Source organism: Bufo bufo, chromosome 1, assembly GCF_905171765.1.
Source record: "Bufo bufo chromosome 1, aBufBuf1.1, whole genome shotgun sequence".
NCBI classification, from domain to species: Eukaryota; Metazoa; Chordata; class Amphibia; order Anura; family Bufonidae; genus Bufo; species Bufo bufo.
The window spans coordinates 526,727,400-526,738,470 of record NC_053389.1 but is presented as its reverse complement, the minus strand read 5'-3'; the positions used below and the strand labels follow the sequence as shown (position 1 = coordinate 526,738,470).

General features: G+C 49.8%; 1 protein-coding gene across 1 annotated transcript; it reads left to right on the top strand.

Annotated features, from left to right (window-relative positions):
• The first annotated feature begins 9,052 nt into the window (after nucleotides 1-9,052).
• Nucleotides 9,053-10,305, top strand: TMEM229A (transmembrane protein 229A). The gene has a single exon (XM_040411878.1). The coding sequence runs from the start codon at nucleotides 9,104-9,106 to the stop codon at nucleotides 10,001-10,003; it is 900 nt and encodes a 299-aa protein (XP_040267812.1). The 5' UTR covers nucleotides 9,053-9,103; the 3' UTR covers nucleotides 10,004-10,305.
• The last annotated feature ends 766 nt before the right edge of the window (nucleotides 10,306-11,071 follow it).

The window sequence follows — 11,071 nt, the reverse complement described above, 5'->3', positions numbered from 1 at the left end:
TCTACTGAGCATTATAATCTTATTATTATTATAATAATACTTTATCTCCAAACTCAGTGATCAAACACCAATCATTTCCAACAGTTCAAGCAGACCATTAAAATACAGTGTCCATCCAATAAAAATCTGTACTCATCATCCCGATGAGCAGGGGTGGACTGGGAACTTAAAATGGCCCTGGAAAAAACCTAAAAGTGGCCCTATGTTGTAGGTGGGTCCAAATTGACAGAAGGCGGGGAAACACAAGTAGGTGGGGTTAGCAATACCATAGCGCAAAATACCATCCCATCAGAACCATATAGCACAGTGAAGCGCAATATGTTGCCCCAAAAGCTGTCCCTCTGTGGTGGCCATCAATAGATGCCATTTTCTGTCCTCCTCAACGTTGTCTTAAAGATATGGAGCAAGGAGCCTAGGAGGTGGGGCCACAGCAGTTGAATTCAGGAGGGTATGTGAGGTCACTGGCTGGATACCTGAGTACCTGATTCTCACAGCGTTAAATACCACTGATAGCTCATTACGTACCCCACCAGCAGTGGTGGATTATAACTGGGGCGTTTGGGTCTGTAGTCCCTGGCCCGGCATCGCGGAGCACGGGAGTGCATAGTTCCCTGCCCCCGCCGCCTATCACCACCATAGCCCGACGCGGCGTGCGTGGTGAAGTCATCGCACATCGTGCGCGATTACGTCATTGCGCGCCTATATAGGGGCGCGCGTAGAGCTTTGACATACGGGCGCCTGTCTCACCATTCCGGACACAGGTAAGTATTAGCTTTTTTATTTTATTTTTGTGTGTGTGCCAACTTTGGGGGGCTGAGGAGGACATATTACTACAGGGACAGTGGGGGCAAATGTTTCCATTGGGGCAAATTACTTAATTGGGGGCAGTGTGGGGGCAAATTATCAAATGAAGGGCAGTGTGGGGGTAAATTACTTAATGAAGGGCAGTGTGGGGGCAAATTACTTAAAGGAGGGCAGTGTGGGAGCACATTACTTAATGAAGGGCAGTGTGGGTACAAATTACTTAATTGAGGGCAGTGTAGGGGCAAAATACTTAATGAAGGGCAGTGTGGGGGCAAATTACTTAATGGATGGCAGTGTCTGGGAAAATTACTTAATGGGGGGCAGTGTGGGGGGTTATTACTTGATGGGGGCAGTGTGGGGGGGCAAATTACTTTGTGGGGGCAAACTACGACATAGGGAACAGTGTGGGGGAATTACTATATGGGGCAGTGTGGAATAAATTACTGTATGGAGCAATGTGGGGTAAATTACTATATGGGGCAGTGTGGAAGAAATTACTGTATGGAGCAGTGGGGGGAAATTACTATATGGAGCAGTATGGGGGAAATTACTATGTGGGGAAGTGTGGGGGAAATTACTATATGGGGGCAGTGTCGAAGAAATTACTATATGGGGCAGTGTGGGGAAATTACTATGTGGGGGCAGTGTCGAAGAAATTACTATATGGGGCAGTGTGGGGAAATTACTATGTGGGGCATTGTGGGGGAAATTACTATATGAGGGCAGTGTGGGGGAAATAACTATATGGAGCAGTGTGGGGGAAATTACTATATGGGACAGTGTGGGGGAAATTACTATATGGGACAGTGTGGGGGAAATTACTATATGGGGCAGTGTGTGGGAAATTACTATATGGAGCAGTGTGGGGTAAATTACTATATGGGGCAGTGTGGGGGAAATTACTACATGGGGCATTGTGGGGGAAATTACTATATGAGGGCAGTGTGAGGGAAATAACTATATGGAGCAGTGTGGGGGAAATTACTATATGGGACAGTGTGGGGTAAATTACTATATCGGACAGTGTGGGGTAAATTACTATATGGGACAGTGTTGGGGAAATAACTATATGGGGGAGTGTGTGGGGGAAATAACTATATGGGGGAGTGTGTGTGGGAAATTACTATATGGGGCAGTGTGGGGGAAATTACTATATGGGGACAGTGTGGGGGAAATTACTACATGGGGCAGTGTGGGGGAAATTACTATATGGGGCAGTGTGTGGGAAATTACTATATGGAGCAGTGTGGGGTAAATTACTATATGGGGCAGTGTGGGGGAAATTACTACATGGGGCAGTGTGGGGGAAATTACTATATGGGGGCAGTGTGGGGGAAATTACTATATGGGGCAGTGTGAGGGAAATTACTATATGGGGCAGTGTGGGGGAAATAACTATATGGGGGCGGTGTGGGGGAAATTACTATATGGGGCGGTGTGGGGGAAATAACTATATGGAGCAGTGTGGGGGAAATTACTATATGGGACAGTGTGGGGGAAATTACTATATGGGGACAGTGTGGAGGAAATTACTACATGGGCAGTGTGTGGGAAATTACTATATGGGGCAGTGTGTGGGAAATTACTATATGGAGCAGTGTGGGGTAAATTACTATATGGGGCAGTGTGGGGGAAATTACTATATGGGGCAGTGTGGGGGAAATTACTATATGGGGCAGTGTGGGGGAAATTACTATATGGGGTGGTGTGGGGGAAATTACTATATGGAGCAGTGTGGGGTAAATTACTATATGGGGCAGTGTGGGGGAAATTACTATATGGGGTAGTGTGGGGGAAATTACTACATGGGGCAGTGTGGGGGAAATTACTATATGGGGCAGTGTGAGGGAAATTACTATATGGGGCAGTGTGGGGGAAATTACTATATGGGGTGGTGTGAGGGAAATTACTACATGGGGCAGTGTGGGGGAAATTACTATATGGGGCAGTGTGGGGGAAATTACTATATGGAGCAGTGTGGGGGAAATTACTATATGGGGCAGTGTGGGGGAAATTACTATATGGGGTGGTGTGGGGGAAATTACTACATGGGGCAGTGTGGGGGAAATTACTATATGGAGCAGTGTTGGGGGAATTACTATATGGGGTAGTGTGGGGGAAATTACTATATGGGGCAGTGTGGGGGAAATTACTATATGGGGCAGTGTGGGGGAAATTACTATATGGGGCAGTGTGGGGGGAATTACTATATGGGGCAGTGTGGGGGAAATTACTATATGGGGCAGTGTGGGGGGAATTACTATATGGGGTAGTGTGGGGGAAATTACTATATGGGCGCAGTATGGGGGAAATTAATATATGGGGCAGTGTGAGGGAAATTACTATATGGGGTAGTGTGGGGGAAATTACTATATGGGGTAGTGTGGGGGAAATTACTATATGGGGTAGTGTGGGGGGGTTGCTATTAGGGGGCATTATTTTTGGGGACACTATACAAGCATTATTATCTGGAGAACAATATTATTACTGGGGGCACTCTAAGGGACCTTATAATTGCTGTAGACACTATAGGGACGTTTGGGGTAATTTATCAAACTGGTGTAAAGTAAAACTAGCTTAGTTGCCCATAGCAACATATTCCACCTTTCTTTTTTGACAGCTCCTTTGGAAAATGAAAGGTGGAATCTGACTGGCACCTAAGGCTACTTTCACACTAGCGTTCGGAGCGGATCCGTCTGATGTTTCATCAGACGGATCCGCTCCGATAATGCAGACGTTCGCATCCGTTCAGAACGGATCCGTCTGCATTAAAACTTAGAAAATTTTCTAAGTATGAAAGTAGCCTGAGCGGATCCGTTCAGACTTTACATTGTAAGTCAATGGGGAACGGATCCGCTTGAAGATTGAGCCATATAGTGTCATCTTCAAGCGGATCCGCCCCCATTGACTTCCATTATAAGTCTGGACGGATCCGCTCGCCTCCGCACGGCCAGGCGGACACCCGAACGCTGCAAGCAGCGTTCAGGTGTCCGCTCACTGAGCGGAGCGGAGGCTGAGCACTGGCAGGCGGATGCATTCTCAGTGGATCCGCCTCCACTGAGAATGCATTGGGGCCGGACGGCTGCGTTCAGGACCGCTCGTGAGCCCCTTCAAACGGAGCTCACGAGCGGACACCTGAACGCAGGTGTGAAAGTAGCCTTAGCCAGTTCTACTTTACACCAGTTTGATATATGACCCCAATTATGAGAACTTGTCTGTGTAACAAACTTGGTAGAGACGAGATGCGGCTAAAATAGGAAAGAGAAGGTCTACATGCAGGGGCGTACATAGAAATCATGGGGCCCCATAGCAAAACTCAGATTTGGACCCCCCCTCATCCAATGCAATAAAAAATAGAATTATTGTAGCTGATCCGTTGGGGTGTGGGGTTTAATCTGATATGATGAGAAAAAAAGCTTGTGAAGTGTTCTTTGTCTTTTTTTTTACTTTTAATAAAATTGTATGTGTGTTATGTTTGTTATGTCAGCACGCAGCATCTAAAGTGTTACAATGGCAGAACTGGAACTAGCGCCAATCCTGCCAGCTGCCGCAATGTGTCACCTGCATGTTATAACGGACAGCAGCAGGTAATGGTGCAAGCTCAACTCCTGTGTCTGCACCATGGATGTGCATGTACATAGCAGTAGCAGAAGATAATGAGGATTTAGGGGTCCAGTCCCTGCCCCCCCTACATTGCCCTAATAGAAATAGGCTATTACTAATAGAGCAATAAGGGGCAGGGACTGGACCTGTCTCAGAACATGTAGTATATGTCTATGGGGGGTTGTGTATAGTTGTACTGTATGCAGGGCCGGTACAAGGCAGGGGCCGAAGGAGCGGGTGCCCTGGGCGCTACCATTTGCGGACAGGAGGGGGGCGCAGCAGGGCCGGACTGGCCTGCCGGGATACCGGGAAATTTCCCGGTGGGCCGGCAAGCCTGAGTGCCGCAAGGCCGCGGCCCTGGTGACAAGTGGGGGCGGCCGCGGCCGGCGGCAGGGCAGAGCAGGAGATGAGCGCTTCCATTGCGGAAGCGCTCATCTCCATAGTCATCTGTATTGCCGTCCTCAGGACGGCAATACAGATGCCTGCGCTGCGGCAGAGGAGGGAGAGGTGTGTCCCCTCCTGTTCCTCTGATAGGCTGCCGGCCTAGTGCTGGCAGCCTATCAGAGGCCGGTGCAGGCGGCGCGATGACGTCATCGCGTCGCCTGACTGCCGTATAGCGAGGGACACAGACGGAAGAGGCGGCCTGCATCGCATCACATTGCTGGAGGTAAGTATAAGTTTTTTTTTTTATTATTTTTTTTATTTATATAGGTACAATACTGGGCTGGGCTGGCACATAAGGGGGGACTACTGGGCTGGCACATGATAAGGGGGGACTACTGGGCTGGGCTGGCACATGATAAGGGGGGCTACTGGGCTGGCACATGATAAGGGGGGACTACTGGGCTGGGCTGGCACATAAGGGGGGCTACTGGGCTGGCACATGATAAGGGGGGACTACTGGGCTGGCACATGATAAGGGGGGCTACTGGCACATGATAAGGGGGGCTACTGGCACATGATAAGGGGGGCTACTGGCACATGATAAGGGGGGCTACTGGCACATGATAAGGGGGGCTACTGGCCCATAAGGGGGCTACTGGCACATAAGGGGGGCTATTGGCACATAAGGGGGGCTACTGGCCCATAAGGGGGCTATTGGCAATAAGGGGGGCTACTGGCACATGATATGGGGGGCTACTGGCACATGATATGGGGGCACTCTGGCTACTGGCACATGATATGGGGGCACTCTGGCTACTGGCACATGATATGGGGGGGGGCTCTGGCTACTGGCACATGATATGGGGGCACTCTGGCTACTGGCACATGATATGGGGGGGGCTCTGGCTACTGGCACATGATATGGGGGCATCTATGGGGGCACATCTTACTGCAGATTATTTAGGGGCATCTACTGAGGCTAAAAAGAAGATATTTTATATGGGGGGCTCTGTATAGGGGCATTTTATACTGGGACACATTATGGTGGGTACTATGGGGAAGGGGGGAGCACTATGGGGGTCATCTACGGGGGCACTGAGAAGGGGTATTTTATGTTGGCACATTATGGGAACATTAGCTCAACTGGGGGCATTACAAAGGGGTATGTTTTGCATATTATAAGGAGAATTATTACTACTGGGGGGGGCATTATGGTGGGCTTTATTACTCCCCCATGGTATGACCCCCTAGTAGCAGCACCAGCCTCTCCCTGCTCTGCTATTCCTCTGCCCCTTCTCCAAATCCTTATTATGAAATCTTTCTCATTAGGATAAAGCACAACATCAGCTCCGCCGAGCCCCCGGCCAAGTGTTGAAGTGGCGTCCGAGATCCCCAAGGGCCAAGTCAAGTAACTGTAAGTTTTTATGGGGGTTCTACAAAAGAGCTATCGTGGGGCAAAGTTCATATTCGTGTTTACACACGTGTTTTAAAATGAATACTTTCAAAGTCCCACAGTCCTTTGTTCTATTGCTTTAAGTATATTCTTGTTTTGAAACAACATTGATTCTTTCTTAAAAACGGGGGGGGCGCAGTTTGCCATCTTCGCCCTGGGCACCAAATGGCCTTGTCCCAGCCCTGACTGTATGTATAAACACCAGCAGAGGTCGCACTACATTTTTTTAAAAAGAGTAAAAATACTCCTCTTAACAATGTTGAGGAGTATTTTTAGCCGAGAAGGAGTAGGAATTTTGCGGTAATTCACATATATAATGCATAGGCCCAGATAACGTTATGAGGCTGATATTTCTGCAGGAAACCAATGCTAGTCTCCCATGCAGAAATAAATGTAGACAATTTTACATTTATCCAACATCATACAATAAACATAAGACCACGGCTGCCATGCACAGTGCCCACCTGACGCTGCCATACACAGCGCCCACCTGACGCTGCCATACACAGCGCCCACCCAACGCTGCCATACACAGCGCCCACCCGACGCTGCCATACACAGCGCCCACCTGACGCTGCCATACACAGTTCCCACCTGATGCTGCCATACACAGCACCCACCCGACGCTGCCATACACAGCGCCCACCTGACGCTGCCATACACAATTCCCACCTGACGCTGCCATACACAGCACCCACCTGACACTGCCATACACAGCTCCCACCTGATGCTGCCATACACAACACCCACCCGACGCTGCCATACACAGCGCCCACCCGACGCTGCTATACACAGCGCCCACCCGACGCTGCCATACACAGGGCCCGTCTGACGCTGCCATACACAGTGCCCACCCGACGCTGCCATACACAGGGCCCACCTGACGCTGCCATACACAGTGCCTGCCTGACGCTGACATACACAGCGCCCGCCTGATGCTGCAATACACAATGCCCCCCTGACGCTGCTGTACAATAGACTGGTTACACTGGCATAGCCCTACTTTAGGCCTCTGTCACACGGGCGTCATGGATTTGGGCCGGATAAGATGCGGGTGCGTCGCGGGAAAATGCACGATTTTTCCGCGCAAGTGCCAAATATTAATGCGTTTTGCGCGCGCCTGAGAAAAATCGGCATGTTTGGTACCCAAATAAAAAAACTAATAAAAAATATAACATGGTTATTAGGGAAAATAACAGGATCTTCCCCCTACCTTCTTGTGCAATGCTCTCTCTAGTCCGTCAGCTCCAGTGCCCAGTATTGTCTCCTCACTGCTGCAGATACCCAGTGTGTGCAGCTGAAGGGGTTAAGAATCCTAGGAGAGAGTCGGCAGTGAAGGGGGCGTGGCCAGCACAGTGACAGACTTGTAATCGACCTTTATCAGAGCAGGGAGAGAAGCTGACATCACAGGTCATGTGACCCTCAGTCAAATCTGAGAAACCAACCACTGGAGATAAAGTGAGTTAATTGGAAAGCTGTTACATTTGCCTAGTTAGGAACATAGAAAGAACAAAAAAGTAACTCGGACAACCCCTTTAATACAGAATACTTAGTAAAATAGGGCTGAAGGGGTTAAAAAAAATAATAATAATTTAACTCACCTTAATCCACTTGCTCGCGCAGCCCGGCTTCTCTCCTTTCTTCTTCTTTGAGGAAAAGGACCTGTGGTGACGTCACTGCGCTCATCACATGGTCCGTCACATGATCCATGTGATGAGTGCAGTGACATCACTACAGGTCCTTTTCCTCCTGGTCATCAAAGAAGAAGACAGAAGAGAAGCCCTATTTTACTAAGCATTCTGTATTAAAGGGAACCTGTCACCGGGATTTTGGATATAGAGCTGAGGACATGGGTTGCTAGATGGCCACTAGCACATCCGCAATACCCAGTCCCCATAGCTCTGTGTGCTTTTATTGTGTCAAAAAAACAATTCTCCACCAGCACAGTCCTATAGGGAGCCTGTGTTCTCCTAACTCCTCCCTTACACATGCCTGATCACATGACCGTGACATCACCACAGGTCCTGTAACCACAATGTGATCTGGATCTGCTCCTGGTGAGAGAGATGTCCGTGAGGGGCGGGGTTTCTTGGGAGAGGGGCGGGGCTTCGTATCTGCCGGACTTGGCATGTTACATGGGGTGTTACATAGGACTGCAGGTAACATCTATTAAATCTGGCACCCCCGCCAATCCGCTGTTTGAGGAGACCGCGATGTCCCAGTGAGCGCCGCAGCCTCTTTGCTCAGCGCTGTCATTTGATAGCACTGTGCTTGGTACTGCCGCTCAGCCCCAATCACTCAGAGCTGCACCTAGACCATGTGAACGATGTCATATGGCCTAGGAAGAGACTTTGGCGCTTACAAAGCACCGCAGCCTCTTCATATAGAAGAAAAAACTAAAACTAAAATGGAGGGTAGACAGTCCCGGGCCTATCATGCACTTAATCTGCCCCTGCTGCCCACCAGTGGCAGAGAGGAGGGCCCTGATGGCTCCCTGGGCAACGGCCAATCCACCCCTGCCGATGAGGATACATTTTGCTTGTGATCTAATTTGTATTGGCAGACATGAGGCCCATTATCGGTAGCAGACCGGTTCCCCTCACCTGAAGGACTAGATGAGACCATTAGGTGACACTAGCATGTCACATCCCTTTAATTAGCTTCTCAGGCTGCTGTAGGTCAACCTGCAACATGATCCCAGATGCAGTAAGAGGCAGAGACTGAGAACAAAGCAGGGTGGTCTGATGGCAGATCCTGGGCTGGAGGTGACTGTGGTGGGGGGTGGGCTTCCTATGAGGAGGAGCGCTGAATGCAGTGCCAGGCGCCGGGTAGCACTATGCGGCTCTGACACTGGGCAGTATGGGCAGGAGGCGGCAGGTGGCGAGAGGCCGGGTGAAGGCTCCTGCAGTGCCCCTGCCAGTATGGATGAGGCTGTATTTCTATGGCATGCACGGCCTGACCCTGGACGTGCTGAGCTCCTGTATCCGCCGCTTCCTTCACAGCCAGGACTACCAACTGCTGGGCTTCTCCTCGCCATACCGCTGCCTGCTGCATGCCCTCGCCCACCTGGCCCTGGAGAAGATCTACCTGCAGAGGAAGAGCTTCCCGGACAATGCCCTGGCGTTCCACTTCGTCTTCTACCCCTCGGTCTTCGTGGGCCTGCAGATCCTGCTCCGGAAGACGCTGCTGCAGGGCTGCCCCCCGGAGCGGGCACTGAGTGCGGCAGAGCTGGGGCTGCAGTATGCCCTGGCCATCTACTTCTCCCAGCTCTTCCTCCGGAGCTTCCTCCGGCTGCAGTACCCGGGAGGAGCGGGGCCCCATGCTGCCGGGCACCGGCTGCCCCTCGTCCTGCGCTTCACCTTCTACGGGATGCACGGCTTCATGGATGAAGTCTTCTTCACGTCCGCCTTCAACCTGCTGGAGAAGCCGGGCAGCCCGGTGAGCGGGCACACGTCCCTGTGGTCCTTCCTCATGTACGGCAGCTGCAGCCTGATCGTGGAGAGGCTCTTCTTCCACCTGTGCTATGGCCGAGGCTGGGGGGCTTGGAGAAGACTCCCTGTCTACATCCTCTTCGTCTACACTTGGGAGTTCTCCTGGGGCTTGGGGCTTCGCACATGTAATGCTTGTTCCTGGGATTATTCTCATTACCCTCTGAACTTCATGGGCCTGGTGACCCTCATGTACCTTCCAGGGTGGATATTCCTTAGCTTCTACCAGGACCTGCTGTCCAAGGTGCTGCTCCGAATACGTTATGTATGAAGCCTGCTGAGGGATCTTGTGGAATGTGCTGGTGGTGGAGACATCAGGTTACAAAACCTCACTTTCTAGGAGTGATAGGCTGTGGAACCTAAGAAACTTCTCCATTTTCATATGGAAGTTTCAGCTAACCAAGTGTTTTCTAATTCTCTGCAGTTGTAAGTAGAAGACCAGAAGACCATGGCAGCTTCTAGCAGCTGGGCCAATGCAGTGGACCACTTTGTCATCTACCAATTCCTATTTTCTTACACAGAAAACTGCTTTATAATGGAAAGTGTTTCCTTCTACATTAAAAGTGGACCAATTCTAAAGGTTGTTTTATTCTTGTGCATAGAATGGGGTGGGATTTTGTTCTTTCTAGGTCACATCCTCTCAGTTTTCAAGACCTCTGCTTGCTGTCATTCTATAGGAATCATCAGTGGGTACGTCCAGGAGATAATCTATCCTGTTCATATGATGGACGTGGGTCTATTGTCCAGTACTCACAATGACGTCTACGATCTGATAGGATATGCAGACAGTTTGGGTCTGGGGAGTCGCGGTGGTCCGGGAGATGCGGCCGACACACGGGCTGAGTTTCCTGGACCGAGTGCGCTTTGTGTGAATCAGGACTAAGGGATTGTTATGGACCCACACAAGAATTAGCCCAATTGTCCTTCAGTATGACTAATCTTTGTGTTGTTCTCCTGGAAAAAGGGGTCATGTCCATTATTTCTGTGGTGGTTTTTCTTTACCTGCTTCACAGAAATCGGTGCGGAAATTTTCCGATGCACAGGGTTGTGGAAACCCCATTCACATGTATGGGATGCAGAATATTTCACGGATTTTGTGAGTGGAACTAGCCTTACAATACAGTTATTAATTGGATGTCACTTTTGTGTATCTTCTCAGAAACTCATTCTGATAGCATGCTCTATCAATATCAAAGACATATGTGAATTTTTTTAGCAAAATTGTAAATATATATATATATATCACATAAACTCTATTTCTATTAAATGTAATTATTATTCCTGCCAGAGGTTTATGAAGAAAGGTCCATGCGGGTGTTACCAGATAGGGGTGTGTCCT

Bases quoted from the DNA above. Each gene is read 5' to 3' on its own strand.
- TMEM229A (XM_040411878.1), top strand. From the start codon at position 9,104: ATGGGCAGGAGGCGGCAGGTGGCGAGAGGCCGGGTGAAGGCTCCTGCA.